The sequence below is a fragment of the Nilaparvata lugens genome, chromosome 4, assembly GCF_014356525.2.
Source record: "Nilaparvata lugens isolate BPH chromosome 4, ASM1435652v1, whole genome shotgun sequence".
Classification (NCBI taxonomy): domain Eukaryota; kingdom Metazoa; phylum Arthropoda; class Insecta; order Hemiptera; family Delphacidae; genus Nilaparvata; species Nilaparvata lugens.
This window is the reverse complement of record NC_052507.1, coordinates 41,530,072-41,545,551: the sequence shown is the minus strand read 5'-3', so window position 1 is coordinate 41,545,551 and position 15,480 is coordinate 41,530,072. Positions and strand designations below refer to the sequence as shown.

The 15,480-nt window shown below is 33.7% G+C and overlaps 1 protein-coding gene across 1 annotated transcript in view; it reads left to right on the top strand.

Moving 5' to 3' along the window:
- Nucleotides 1-527: 527 nt before the first annotated feature.
- LOC120351183 (DALR anticodon-binding domain-containing protein 3-like) overlaps nucleotides 528-15,480 on the top strand; it is a 47,931-nt gene continuing 32,978 nt past the window's right edge. Inside the window, exons 1-2 of the mRNA XM_039427500.1 lie at nucleotides 528-703; nucleotides 13,781-13,914. Coding sequence (XP_039283434.1) covers nucleotides 559-703; nucleotides 13,781-13,914 — 279 coding nt within the window. The 5' untranslated portion in view covers nucleotides 528-558. The remainder of the gene's footprint in view (nucleotides 704-13,780; nucleotides 13,915-15,480) is intronic.

Here is a 15,480-nt window from a genome sequence, read left to right as displayed (position 1 = left end):
TTTTTCTTAAAGGGATACTGTAATTGAATAAGGAAGCTTGTTCAATGGTTGTGTTCATAACCAATCATTTTCATCAATTTGTATGTATTGAACCTTCCTTTAATTCCTATTTCTCTAATAACTGTTCTTTCCATATTCCTATATCCCCAGTACACAAATTAGCATACAATATTATAGGTACTGGCGAAAAATATGGTAAGTTCTTTCTTTTGTTCATTATTGTGCATAAGTTAACTTGATTCCATTTGAATATTCAAACCCCCTAAAATTTTATACAGTCCACTTTTGGGATTATTGATAATCCAACCAGAATAATCACTCTATTGAAAAGTTTTCTTTTCTTTCAAAAAGTGGAAAAATTTTAAAATGATGAAGTGGGTCAACAAGGAATATATATACTTGAAATAGATCAATCAAAATCCTAAATAGAACTTCTGATTCGGATTGTAATTCAAATTCAATAATTTTATCTGTTTTATTGAGCAGTAATATTTAGAGTACTAACTTGTGAAATAATTCTTTCGTTTTTCGGTTTAATTTTGTAGAAGAACGGAGCGCATGATGAAGTTGAAAGATGACATGAACTTCAGCCTGGGAAAAGAAGATGATCGGAAGATTGTGGACGCGGTTCTTCGTTTCGAACTTCTGATGACGAAATTGAGTCAGCCGGTTAAACTCAGCAATCAGACGGACAGAATCAAAGGTCAGTTCTGCAAAAATAAGAATTGATCTTATTTGCCATTTTCCCATTAAAATCGGTTGCGCCACCTCCTTCCTCCTCCAGCCTCTCTCTACCACTGTCCCTGTCTCTTTTATAGGAAGGATGTAATTTTCATCCTTTACCGAGAGTCGACAATTACTTGTTGAAACACAGCCGAATTTTGTAGTCACATTTCAATATTATATTATTGAAATTGAAATTCAATTAAATGTTCATTCTAATTAATAATTCTTTGTGAAATGTGTTGCTTTGTAAAAGCTATATTCTCTTATTCTATATAATAAGAGAGAGAGTAGGGTTGTGTTTGTTCGTTTGTTTGCATTAAAACATGTCAATTTGTGGATTGCATACTGAAAAAAAGGGAATGATTTAGATCTCCAAATTTTGCTCATATATTCTGAAAATATCAATCTCGTGCACCTGGAAGCCCAAATTTCAATTCTCCTTCTAGATTTTCCAGAATTAATGTTTAAATTTCATTAATGGTACATACAATTTCATAAAAAAATTACCAAATCATATAGTCGAATTTAAAAAAGGAACATCTCTTTCTATTATTGCTTTCTACCTGATACCACTTAACCTCAATAATATTGTTTTGATAATTGATAAATATTTTTAATAATAATGATAATATTTCTATTATAAATATAATAATAGTATTGCTTTGATAATTAATAAATATTTTCATTTTCACAAACTCTGTATAATAATAAATATGGTGAATGTGGAACAGCTGCATCAAAGAAATTATCACAAAAACATCTGTTTAGAAAAAACTTTCCCCCAGTTGCACGTACGTCAGTTAACGTTTTATCGCGATAAAATGCTATACTTTAATTGAGATTAGCGCTAACAGATGCATTTTGGTTGCCAAAAAAAAATTCAAGCAATAACGCTGATTAAACTGATCGACGTAAAAAATTTTAACAGGCCATTTACAGGGAATTAAATCCAACTAACGTTGATTAGGTACCTACTGGATGATAGCTGTCTTCCAAAATTAGTTTTTGGTAAAAAAACTACAGAATTCAAAGTATGAGCTAAATATATGAATGAATTTCATCCATTAATAAAATAGAAAAGAGTATTTAGCTAATAGTAGCATTCAAAATTAGATCCTGATTTTTGAGGTTAGTTTTCGATCTTGTTCTTTTGCAGATAGCACAACACTGGCGACAGACAGAACATTTTTATGACGCATGCGTAATGAATAGTCACCACTTCAATAACATAACCTCACTATTGTGCCATTTGTTTAGAATAATAATTTTAATAACATCACTGTCGGATGAATTACAGTGTTGCCAGATTGTGAAACCGTTAAAATCTTGGTTATTTAACCGGAAAACTTAATCGGAATTAAAAACTAACCAATCTTTGTGGAACAGAAATGAATCCGTAAAACTAATACTGATTTGTTAATCGGCGTCAATGTCCATATTTAACAGACATACATGAAACTGACCCATAGTTTTGAAACTTCGTTTTCCTGATGCAATGTTTAGGCCTACACGTGGCATGCATTATTAATTTTTCAGCTAGAACAGCTTTTTGAGACAAAGTGCCAAATAAGCGTCTACAGTTTCATCAATGCTGTTTCGGCAATATGAAAACGCATGCAGTTCATGCACTATATTGGAATGAGAGGTATTTTGGCAAGCTGAGCAAAAAAATAAGGTCATATGCACCTTTTATCCTCATATCTTCAAATGAAAAATGAGTTTTGTGGGTTGTCAAAACTCCCTCTGAAAGGGAAACTATTCAACTTATTCTATCTTTTAGTAAAATAACAATGATCATCCATCCATCTATCATCTTCTATACTATAATAAAGGAAAAAACTGGATTATACACGTATACAGGTGTAAAGTATAGAAAAATTATGTTTGACGCATCATCACGTCTGAACTACTGGACTGAAATTTTGCATGTAGATTCTTCCTTAACTGAGGATGGTTATAAACCTATTTTAAATTCTTCAATATTTGATTACATCAAGTTTTCTGTTTGTCAAGTTTTCAATTATTAGTTCAGTTGTTGTAAGGAAACAGCAGAACATTTCTCTTGAAAGGGAAATTAGAAGATAGGTATGATTGGGGATCCTTTTCGAATGATAAAAACAGGTTTTCCGTCGCACCCAATTTTTTTCTGCCATTTTGAATCCAAATTCTTTTTTTAATTGAAAGGTGGTCATATGATACAGGATCTCCAGAGAAAAGGTATGGTAAAAACCGCACATCGATATCTCAAACCTTCCACAATTTATTCTCATTCATTTCAATTATTATAGTATAGAAGATGATAGACAGATGGATGATATATCCATATGATGAATGATATATCCATCTATCTATCATCTTCTATACTATAATAAAGGAAAGAACTGGCTTAAACACGTATACACATGTAGAGGATAGGAAAATTATGTTTGACACATCATCACGTCTGAACTACTGGGCTGATTTACTTGAAATGCTGCTTATAAATTCTTAATCAATTGAGGATTCTTATAGGCCAATTTTCAATTATTCTAGATTTCATTACTTCAAGTTTTAAAATAGCTCCTTGCGAAGCACGGGCTACCTGCTAGTATTGTATAAGCCCGCATGCCAGGTATTTTTAACAGGTATTCATATTTTAACTTACATGAATAAAAAAACGAGTCAATGCAAATCCAATTTCTTGTCTTCCTTGTCCTCTCACATTATTAAACATTATCAAGCAAAACCATCAACCAAAGTTTCAGCACGATATCTGATGGCTCTTTCATCCTGCATATTCGAAATGTATTGCCAATAAAAATAATATTAGTTTACCGTTTGTTGTTCTGCAGCATGATTCATGTTACTCTTATTTTTCTGTCTTATATTAGAACACACTGTCAGGATTCAGGAATATTAACAACGAATATGCACTTGATATTATTATTTATTATTACTAAAATGCACAACTAACACAACGCATCAACGCAACGCAATAATTACGAATCATCATAAACTCACATAACCTCAATAACAAGATTCCCGCACTTTTGCCAATAGCCAATGCCTACTAGATTGCATATATCTAACATTCGGCCATCCTACAAATAATTCGTCCTCGAATTTTAAAGTCCAAGTCCACTTTGTTAGGTAAGGCACAGACAGAGACAATAACAATAACTCATATTTAGACAATACTCATAAATTTAAACAATTTGTATAAAACAATAAGGTCGATCATGAAAGAATTAAGAAAAATAAGCGAGTTCAATTGCATGAATTTGAGTTCATTTTTGTAATAATCCAAAGTATGGAACAGTTACCAAAATTAAATATGTATCAAAAACTTTCTACTCAGACAATATATAATGATTATCAGAGTTTAATGAATCTGAAATGAACATCACTCAACAAGAAAAATAAAATATTGGCAGTAGTTTACAAGATCTAGATTATACAAATAACATGATCGAACTAACTTCACAAATATTTGTCACAGTAATTGTGTTTGGAAAAATAGTATTAAGTTGAAAAAATTCACAATTCAAATGTTGAAGTTATACACATATCGTTGTATCTGTCAGATAGATCTATATTTAATGTTAGTACATGTAAAAACTTAATGAGTGTAAACCATAGTGCACATACTCTCTGTCAATTACACACACACATGTAAGCAGGTGTAACACATAATATATATTCTCATTGAAGGGTCATTATCATGATGTGATGAATCTTAATGTACTATAACCAAACTTTATTTGCAATAAATGGACATCAAAAACATGAAATAACTATGTAAGAAAACATATGCATGAAAAATCTTCCACCACACATTAGATAATTTTATGTAAGACAGAAAAGAATTAAGTACAAGTAATTATGTCATAGTAGCTTAAAACTATAAAATAAACGATATCAATATGCATGATAAGTAGCATGATTCTATAGGATGATCAAAACTTACAAAAAAATACAAAACTATTACAATCCAGGCAATTTAATGCATTTCAATCTTCAAGACAATTTTCAAGCATTCTATCATCATCTTCAGAATCGTCTTTATTTAGTATTTTCCATGATTTTAATTGGGAAGAATGAGCTGTACTAGAATAAACTCGAGAACCATTCGGGTTCAGATCTTTTATTCTGTATGTGTCATTTGGCAGTACATCTACAACTACTAAAGGTCCTCTATACTTGTCCTGTAGTTTTGTTGGTTGACCAGTGTGATCTGGGGCCTTTTGCATGACTACCACCTCACCAACATCATATCTATCACCTACACAATGTTTACGGTCAAAGGTAAGTTTCATTTTCTTCTGCTCCTCAATTATTTTGTCACGTGCAGCTACTCTCAACTCCTCAGGATTATTATAACTGTCAGTAGTTTGTAATGCTGCATGAAGCACTCCAAGATGAAATTTTGGACAATAGCCGTACAGCAATTCAAATGGGCTCTTCCCAGTTGTCTTATTGATGGAGCCATTTAGGTTTCTTTCAACTTCTGGTAATACATTTACCCAATTACCTTTGTTGTTGACACAAGCAGCAATAGTTGGTACCAGTGTCCTATTTACTCCCTCAACCTGGCCATTTGCCTGTGGGTGCCTAGGAGAATTTAAAGAGTGAGAAATTCCCTTGTTGCAGCAAAATTCTTGAAATTCATATGACGTAAAGCAGGAGCCTCTATCACTCATAATTCTATTTGGTAATCCCTTCTCATTAAATAACAATTCCAGCGATTTTATCACCAGTTTTGTTGTAGTTGTCTTTACAGGAAATAGTCTAACAAATTTCGTGAGGTTATCCACCACTACTAAGATCCAAGAATATCCCAATTTTGTCACAAATGGTCCTACATGATCAATATGTATCACCTCAAATGGTCACTTTCCAGGAGTGATTGGATGCAATAGTCCTGTCTTCTTACCAGAAGGTACCTCAACCAACAGGCACTGGAAACACATACAGATGTGCTGTTCAATATATCTTCTCATTTTTGTGAACCAATAATTTTCCTTTATTTTACTTATAGTATGCTCTAGTCCGAAATGACCAGACAAGTCATGGTACGTGACAGCAATACTTTCCCTCATTGTCTTGGGGAATCACAAATAACAACTTCCCTTTTTCATTACGATAGAGAATTCCATTCAACAAGGTGAAATCTGTCATTAGTGATTTTTCTGCTTTGGTAGTCGTTTCTTTCTGAAAAAGCCCAATTAGTTGCTGCAGTTCCTCGTCATTATGCTGCATCATTGCTACCTGCTCCTCTCTAGTAAGTCCTGTGCATATAACATTCTTAAATAAAATGTCATCATTCTGTTCCTCCGCTCCCTCAACAGGTGCACAACTGAGTGCATCTACATGAGCCATTTTACTTCCACTTCGATGTTTAATTTCAAAATCATACTCTTGAATCTGATCAACCCACCACGCAATTTGAGGGTTACTTGTCCTATGTACATTCATATGAACTAATGATTGACAATCGGTCACAATTGTAAATTTTCTTCCCAATAGTATGTTCGAAGTCGATTCAGTGTCCAAACAATAGCCATGAGTTCGAGCCGACTAGAATGGTAATGTTGTTCAGTAGTTGATACTTTTTTACTAACACAGTATACTAAATGCAAATTATTGTCTCCTGAAGATTGTTGTAAGAGAATACCGGCAAGTCCTAGTGAAGATGCATCTGTATGGACTTCTGTGTATGCATTTGGGTCATACAGTTTCAATACTGGTTCAGAGGTCAATATAACTTTCAACTTCTGAAAGGACTTTTCTTGTTCAACACCCCAATTGAAGTGCATATCTTTTCTAGTCAAATTTGTTATTGGCTAAGTAAGTTCAGCATATCCTTGAACAAAGCGTCGAAAGAATCCGGTGAGTCCCAAGAAACGTTTGACTTCATGCACATTATTTGGTGTTGGAAATTCAGAAATTGCTTTGGTTTTCTGTTCACCTGGGCGGATGTTTCCATTCGATATCACAAATCCTAAGAATTCAACCGTTGTAACTCCAAATTGGCACTTACTAGGTTTTAAAGTTAATTCGGCTTTTGACAATGCTTGAAAGACTTGATGTAAATTTTTCAACAAGGTGGCCCAGTCTTTAGCTGGAACTAGTAAATCATCCAAGTAGCACTGAACAATGGTTTTTCGGAGGGGTCCCAAAACTTTGTTCATCAATTTTTGAAACTCTGCAGGGCCATTTGTCAACCCAAAAGGCATACATACAAATTGAGCTGTTTGTCCGGGGTTACAAAAGCTGTTTTAGGACGAGCATCTTCTGAAAGCGGGATCTGTAAGAAACCATGAGCCAGATCAAGGGTAGCAAAGATGTGTGCATCACTTAGGGTTTCTAGCTGGGAGTCCAGGTCTGGTAATGGATATGGAAGTCAATAAGTTTGTCGATTTAGTCTACGGTAATCCACGCAAAGCCGCTTTTCTCTAGGTTCAATGCAAAGCAGCACCTGAATTTATTGCATAGGTCAATTACCTGTTGTCTTTCTTCAGCAGATACATCATTACAAATTTTAAGGTGTTTTTCGGTAAGTGGTGGATAGTCATCTTTTACAAGGCAAACATATGTATCTTGATTTGAGTTAGAATTTTTTTTATCTTCAATGAAAATGCTTTTAAGGGGGTTTATCACTTCCTAAATAATCAAATTATCTCCTTTTCGATAATAGTTCACTCTTGGGTGGTGGAGCCAGTCCCTACCTACTAAGATATCAACAGGGATTGCATTATCAGGAAGTACAAAAACTAATGTTTCAGGCACCTCAACTCCATCAATTTCGACAGCACAAATTGATTTACCCAAGGTATGGGCTGATGGTGAACTCATATCACCTACACCATATAGAGGGGTTGTTTTGAACAAAGCTCAGGCTAGAGCTACCAGAGGACTGTAATTTACTATTCAAATAATCAAATACAAACAAGGGGAAAAATTTAATCTTCAATTTGAGCCAGGTTATTTGTACAGTCAAACTCTGCATTAATGAACAATAAAAAAGAGCAAAAACTCACCAGATTTAATCCAATCTTGTCTACTTGCCCTTCGAAGCCTTTATTAGGTGTTTTGATCAGGTTCAGGGTGGGATGAAATCTGGGAATAAGACAGGTTCTGGCTTCTGGGCTGTCTTCTCGTTGATTCTGTGTTCAACTTGCAGGTCATACACTGTGTTTCGAACAAAGCTCAAACTGGATTCTTTATAAATTCAAATCCAATTCAAATTAATTCAATTAACACTATTTACGCTGTTATACTCATAATTCACACACATGACACTCAAACAATCATTTACAAGAAATTTCCGATCAAAATTACATGACAAAATACAAACTCGGTCTTGCACAACAAGACGGGGTGACTAGACAAGATGGACTGGGGCTTTAACATCGATAAGGCCAAAACAGCAGGACGATCTGCGCTGGCGCAAACAAGCCTGCTATTGGCAGAACTGCAGTCTGGCATTTTGGCGTTACAGTTCGAATTCTCTAGCCAGACCAGGAGTAGTAGATGAATCTACTTTTAAGCCAGCTTTGATTACAGCAGAGGCTCTGATCAAAGAATGTTGGACTCCAGAGTCAATCATACCTAGCATGGAGAAATTATTTACAGATACATTTTTCTGAAATGGATTTGTTGGCGTCCTGGATTGGTCAACTGCTGCTAACACCTGAGGATTAACTGCTTTACAATATTTAGATGTATGTCCCTCTTTATTACATCTGAGGCATAGGAGTGGCCTTTTCGGTTCTGAGCAGTCCTTAGAAATATGCCCATACTTTTGACAATTGTAACATCGCGGATCATTTTTCTTTGGAAATGATGATGAAATTTCGTCATTACTGGTTTTAAGTGTTTTGTAGGTGACTGATCTCGAGCACTTGTAGTTCTAGCTTTCACCATTGCAATGTAGTCTTTCATACCATTTAGCAGTTCATATTTATTCTTATATTGAGTCCCCAACAAATGGTCACTCAAATCTCTTGACCATAGTCCTTCAATTATTTGACGTTTTGCTTCATTGAAAGTCATATCTAATGCTGAACATAATCGCAATTTGTCGTAAAAGTATTCACTTATATCCTCACCTTTATTCTGCACTCTGGCATGCATTGCCATCCATTTTTCCATGAGGCTCTCCTCACCTACAAATGCCATTGTGAATTGCTCCTCAAACGTTGCCCAAGTTGTCACCTCGTCCTGGCATTCAATGTACCAGTTTTCAGCTGCGTTTTTGAATCGGGTTCTGGCTGCTTCTAATTTTACAGCATCAGTCCACTGGTGAATGGCAGCTGCACTTTTTAGAGTGGAGCCAAGCATGAGCTTCGCGGGTTGACTCGGTACCTGTGAATTCTTTTAAATTTCGCATTAAATCGGGCATGACATTGAATTGAGGCACTGTTGCCACCAAATATATCCCCAAATTGTGAACAGATTCAGTTCTGGGGCTGTCTGGACAAAGTAATTTGTTCAATTGTACTTGTTGGTTCTGCAATATATTACTCATTTGAGTGATGATGTGCATCAACTTATCGTTTCCATTACCAGCATTTTCAAATCCATAAAATGGGTCACCACTCATGGATGAATCATGAGAACGATCAGCCTTAGGATTAGGCTGTTGTGACATATTAGGCTCTTGTTCACCATTCATATCGATATCACAATAGTCAAACAATAAACTGGTCAATCAACAATTAACTTGAACTCAAAATTACTAGCCTACTCGAAATTACTATCAATTATGTTGACATTCATATCAATTTAACAATATTCAAATAATAAACTCATCAATCAACAATAAACTAGTAACTCAAAATTACTATTCAAAATTTCTAACCCAATCAAAATTACTATAGATTCAGTTGACATCCACATCAATTTAACAATAGTCAAACACTCATCAATCAACAATAAAACTTTTGAAATAAAAATGTTGGAACTATCTCTGATATTACCTATATCGCTCACAGATTGGTTGAAATGGATGAAATATATTATAGAATGGCTTTGGAGAAAAAAAAATATTGAGATCACTTGAATTAAACTTAGCAAGTAGATTGGTGGTTGACTTATTTTGGTAATTTCTTAGAATTCAGAGGATAGAAGATGCTTAATAACAACTCTAGAATGCTAGAACTATTAACTTTAAATAGGACACTAAAATTATATTGCATCTTCTATCAGATTTCAAATCTTAGCAGATGATTTTACTTGTGCTGATATTTTGAAAATTTTCCTCAAAGTTTTGTGGTAACTGATAACTATGGGTGCACAACACTGTCGTAGAATTGTTGAAACTTGATTCAATTGTAAATATTTTTCAAATTGATTATAATAATATAAGTATAAATTGATTATTCAGGTTCAATATGTCATCCATTTTTACTATGTATCAGGATCAATTGATAGAAACGTAACAGGTTCAATTGATAGAAACAGTCAACTTTCACTTTTGTATTTCGGTTTACACAATACACTGTTTTATTAGTTCATCCCACTTCTGATTTATTAGAACACACTGTCAGGATTCAGGAATATTAACAACGAATTTGCACTTGATATTATTATTTATTATTACTGAAACGCACAACTAAAACAATGCATTAATGCAACACAATAATTACAAATCATCATAAACTCACATAACCTCAATAACAAGATTCCCACACTTTTGCCAATAGCCAAGGCCTACTAGATCGCATATATCTAACACTTATTAGTTGAAATATAACTTTTTGAATTCATCTTCTTTGTGATTCTCTTTTGTGGTATTAATTATGGTTCAGTTGAAAACTTTACTCGTCCATTACTTTATCATTTCATTTTCTGATCACAATTTATATTTTCAGAACTCATCATTGCATCAAGGAAAAGTTATTTGTGCAACTAGTGTGCAAAGTGACAGTTTGCTGCACCGAAAGAAACGTTTATGCACGAGCTGTAGGAGCCGTAGGCAAGGGTGGAATGGTTTCTTGAACCATTTCTTAATAATCAATGATCTATTCAAATTGAAAATTGAATTAATCCAATTAATTGAAAAATTTGAATAATTTTGATTGAAGCTTAATTTCTAAATAATTTTTCAACCAATCAATTTATGGATGAAAAAAAATATTATTTGAAATAATGAATAATAATTAATAATATTCAAAACGTATAATTCAATAAGTTCTCATTAAATGACTTTCTGTATAATTTAATGAGTTCTCATTTTTATTTATTTAAAAATCAGAAAAAATATAGATAAAACAAATTTGCATTCAAAATACATGCCAACAATATCAGCAGCTGATTGGGATGGCTGCAAGATAATACACAAAGTATTAAGAGTATGCAAAGTAATACTTTTGATAATTTGCACTATAGCAGAAAAAAGATACTTTGCGTTCTGTAATCAGTGCAGGAATGGTCACTTTTCAAGGTAACTGTAGGAAAAAAAGTTTTTCAAGAAGGTTGTTATTAAACTTCTTTCTACTAGAGGCTAGTAGGAAATTTAATTGGTAGATTTGTATAGATTTTATTACAAATTGGTGACACGTAGGAAGCAAGGAGGAGTTTCATAATAGTTATTTGTGCAACTAGTGCGCAAAGTGACAGTTTGCTGCACCAAAAGAAACGTTTACTCACCTATGGCTCTGGCAGAATGGCTTCTTGAGTGCAGCAGAGGAACTTTGCTCACGTATTTCACATTAAACTTTCCCTACAGTTACCTTTGAATATGAGAAGTGGTTGATTAAATGATTATGGGTAAAATGATGGCTGAAATCCATCAAATGTGTGTGTGTGTGTGTTGTAAGCACGGACGTCTCCACCAATTATGTAAACAAGATCTGGACGGCAGGATAAACCTCCACTAAATATGTAAAGGTGGGAAAATGAAAAACAAAAAAAAATGATCGTACTGGTTTTGATAATTAAAACAAAACAATAAATTATTTGTACAAAAAAATTAGAATTATAATTATAAATTATGAAATAACAATAAAAATATGAATATTTTCAAGGGCTACTCGCTTGGCTGCTAGTGAAGATTAAATTTGTTGTGAATATGGAAATTTTAAAACAATGACTCAGTAGTCACCTACCTTTATGATAATGGCCCCAAATTTGGCATCCACTGGTTAATCGCGACGTTAATTATTAATGAAAAATAAATAAAAAACTGATCTAATGAAGTGGGTTCAGATCCCTTCTTCTTCAATAATACAATTCTCTTTAAACTGCCGAACTGTGACAGGAAACTGTATTATAAAACAAGAATAAAATCTATCCCCTTCACCAGAACAGCCGGACTTTACTCTCAGTCCTAACGAACGAGCTCACACACCACTAGTAAATTTTTGGGTATTAATATATAACTCAGTCAATGCCAACATGAAGCCATTTCAAATACATATTTTTATCAGTCGCACAAGCCGAGCACGTTTGTTTTCAAAAACAAAAGAGAAACTACAATAATTTTGATAACAAGTGAAATAAACAATCTTTCTGTCGATGACAAACCTGTTCAAAGGCAGAAACACCGTTCATTAAACTTTTCGTAAAATAAAACTCTAAAATCCTGATCAATATGAGATAAATATATGAATCATATATATGTCCCATATGACCAGGTGACAGTGTGTGTGTGTGTGTGTGTGTGTGTGTGTGTGTGTGTGTGTGTGTGTGTGTGTGTGTGATGCTGTTATTAATAACAACCTTAATTCATTTAAAAATTAATAATCCAATTGAAGTTGAAAATTCTCAGCCAAAGTTCTCATTTTTATTCATTCAAGAATCAGAAAAAATACAGATAGATCAAAAAATTTGCATTCATAATACACGCCAACAGCTGATTGGGATGGCTGCAAGATGGCTGAACTGACAAGCGCGCGACCTAGCGGGAAGAATCGTACCTACAGAGCAAAATATATATTTGTTTCATCCAGCTACTGAAACAGGATTCAGATATTTAGACTTTTGCTCAAATTACTGAGAAAAATGCTCAAAGTAAACTGAAAAATATTTATAAAAATAACATAGACAACAGAGAATATTTATTGTAGTATTGTTATGTTTTTTATTATTTTTATTTATATGAATATCGAACGGTAATCATTTAACCTCAAAATCACTGAGAAAAATGCTCAAAGTAAACTGAAACATATTTATAAAAATAACATAGACAACAGAGAATATTATTGTAGTATTGTTATGTTTTTTATTCTTTTTATTTATATGAATATCAAACGGTAATCATTTAACCTCAAAATTCTAATTTTATGATGTATATCTGCTACTTTTCTCATTTCTTGCAGTTGAAATAATAATTATCAATAGAAAAGAACTATTATTTATTATTAAATGATGATTATTTAATAATTATGATTTAGATGAACATTATTCTGGCTTTGGATTTCTAGATTGGGATTTTATCATAAATGTAGGGTAGCCATTGAAATGATTCTTATCTAGATCTAACCACAGTCATTGTTACCAACTTAATTTTTGTTTTCTGGCACTAATCCTCCATATAACCCACCAACTATTTTGTGTTGCCATGTTGCAAATCTGGAGTGCAGAAAAAAAATTTTCCTGCACTAGAGCGGAAAAGTGAATTTATGGGTATTGTAATCAGTACAGGAACAGCAACTCTCCGAGGTAGCTGTAGGAAAAAAGTATTTTCTAAAGATATTGTAATTTTCTTCTAGTTCTTCACGACATGTTTGCTTTTGATTAATGTAGAGCACTTGAACTATTTTTTATTCAATTGCTTCTTGTGCATCTCCATTCTTGCCATATTTTTCAGAATAGAATAGAAAAAATGTTTATTGAATAAATAAGCTACCTTAAGCGAACCTCAAAGAGGCTGCTTGACAAGTTACTATTATACAAAACATGTAAATTCAAATACAATTATACATATATCAGTGAACTTCATTTTTACGTAACAGTTAAATTCACTTATCAGTTTAATTACACTGTCAAATTTACTTATATTTCTTTCAATAATAATAGTAAGTGTATGTATAACATCCATAGCGACAAATATTTGTGTTGTTTGTTGCAGGTGCAGTCTACATAATGTACAACTTTGTCAGACTGAAAGCAATACTGAACCAATTTGAATCGAATGTTACCTCAGGGATCTATCCACCCGTACCACCCTTTCATCAAATCGATTTCCAGCAGTTAGCTTGCGAGGTGCGTAAAACCATAATATTTGTCACTTCTTTCATTATTACCATTCTGTGATTTATCTCTATAATTCTGATATTGATAATAAATAAATACAGCCTCTATTGGTTCCCAACACTATACAATAAGAAAAAAGAATATGAAAGATTCAACATTTCTGCTAAGATAATACTTGAAAATAATTATTACAACAATAATTCAAATATACATTTTTTCTTAAAATTTATTAAAGTCCAAAATTAAATTTTCAAATGCTAATGTATTCGTTTTCTTTGGTTTAAGGAAACCAGGTCCTCTATCAGACATAGGCCTCTCCCAGGTTACTCCACCTTTCTCTCTCTTTTGTGCTCACCGCCCATCTATCCCCAGTCACTCTCACAATGTCTTCTTCCCATCTGAATTGTTGCCGTCCGATTTTCCTTTTTCTCCAGTTGGGCTTCCGCAAAGTAAGAGTCTTTGTCTATCTGCCATCCTCCAATCTAACGACATGACCTGCCCACTTCCACCTCAGAGTCGTAATTGTCTTCAGTACAGTACATTGTCTGATATTTTTATTGCCTTGATGGATGTATTTCTAATTCTACCCAGCCTTTGTATGTTCAGTATGCTCCTCTTCATCGCCATTTGATTTGTTACTATTCTCTGTAGTACTGCTTTCTTTAACGCCCAAGTTTGGAAGCCGAAAATAAGTGTGGAAAAACACAGGTCTTTAATTATTTGTATTTTTGTTCCAGTACTAAGCTCTCTATTCTTGAGAATACTTTTCAACAACCAATATTTTCTCAATGCAATTACACACCTATGTTTCAATTCTTTAGGTGAAAGCAATCAGTTGTCCCAGATAAATAATCTCTCTTGATCAATCCAATGAGCAACCATTGTGTGTTATATCTCTATTTGTACTGTTTCCCTATACTGTTGCTGTATACTGTTTAACTATTTGTCATAAGATAAGTTTTCCCTGGATTTATAATAAGCCCTGCTTTATCACTTCAGCAGCTAGACTGGTTATCAGTAGTTAGATTGGTTAGTAGTTATCAGTAGTTGTGTAGAAAAACAGGAATGAATGTTATACGACATCTTTGTAGGTTACACTTGTTGCACAGAAACAGGGTAAAACCCTGTTATAAATGACAATGATCATACACCTTGTCACCATTGAACGGTTTCTTGCAGGCTTCACAGTTGGAGGCAGCGTTGTGTCTTGCTTTCTCCCTAGCTGTCAGTGGAAGCATCTTTATTTGTCGATAATTAATTGCCTCATCTAGATTTTTTGCATACATTGTCAGAGTTTTGATGAAGTGTTTGGCTGCATCAGGTCCTCTATAGATGATTGGTTCCTGAGGGATGATGTTAGCGATTGTCAGCCATGATGGTAATAAGTTCTTACCTCTGACAAAGTAAAAGCAATAACTCATTGCTGTGTGACGCTGGATCACTTTGGTTTCCTTCCCAATCCATTGTTTGTCTTCCTCAGGCTTCTCCAGCAAACATTCAAAATCTGCATAGGCTACCAATGGTAGCCAGTAGTGGGTTATTACAGGAACAGCATATCCAAACAGGGGCGTGGCC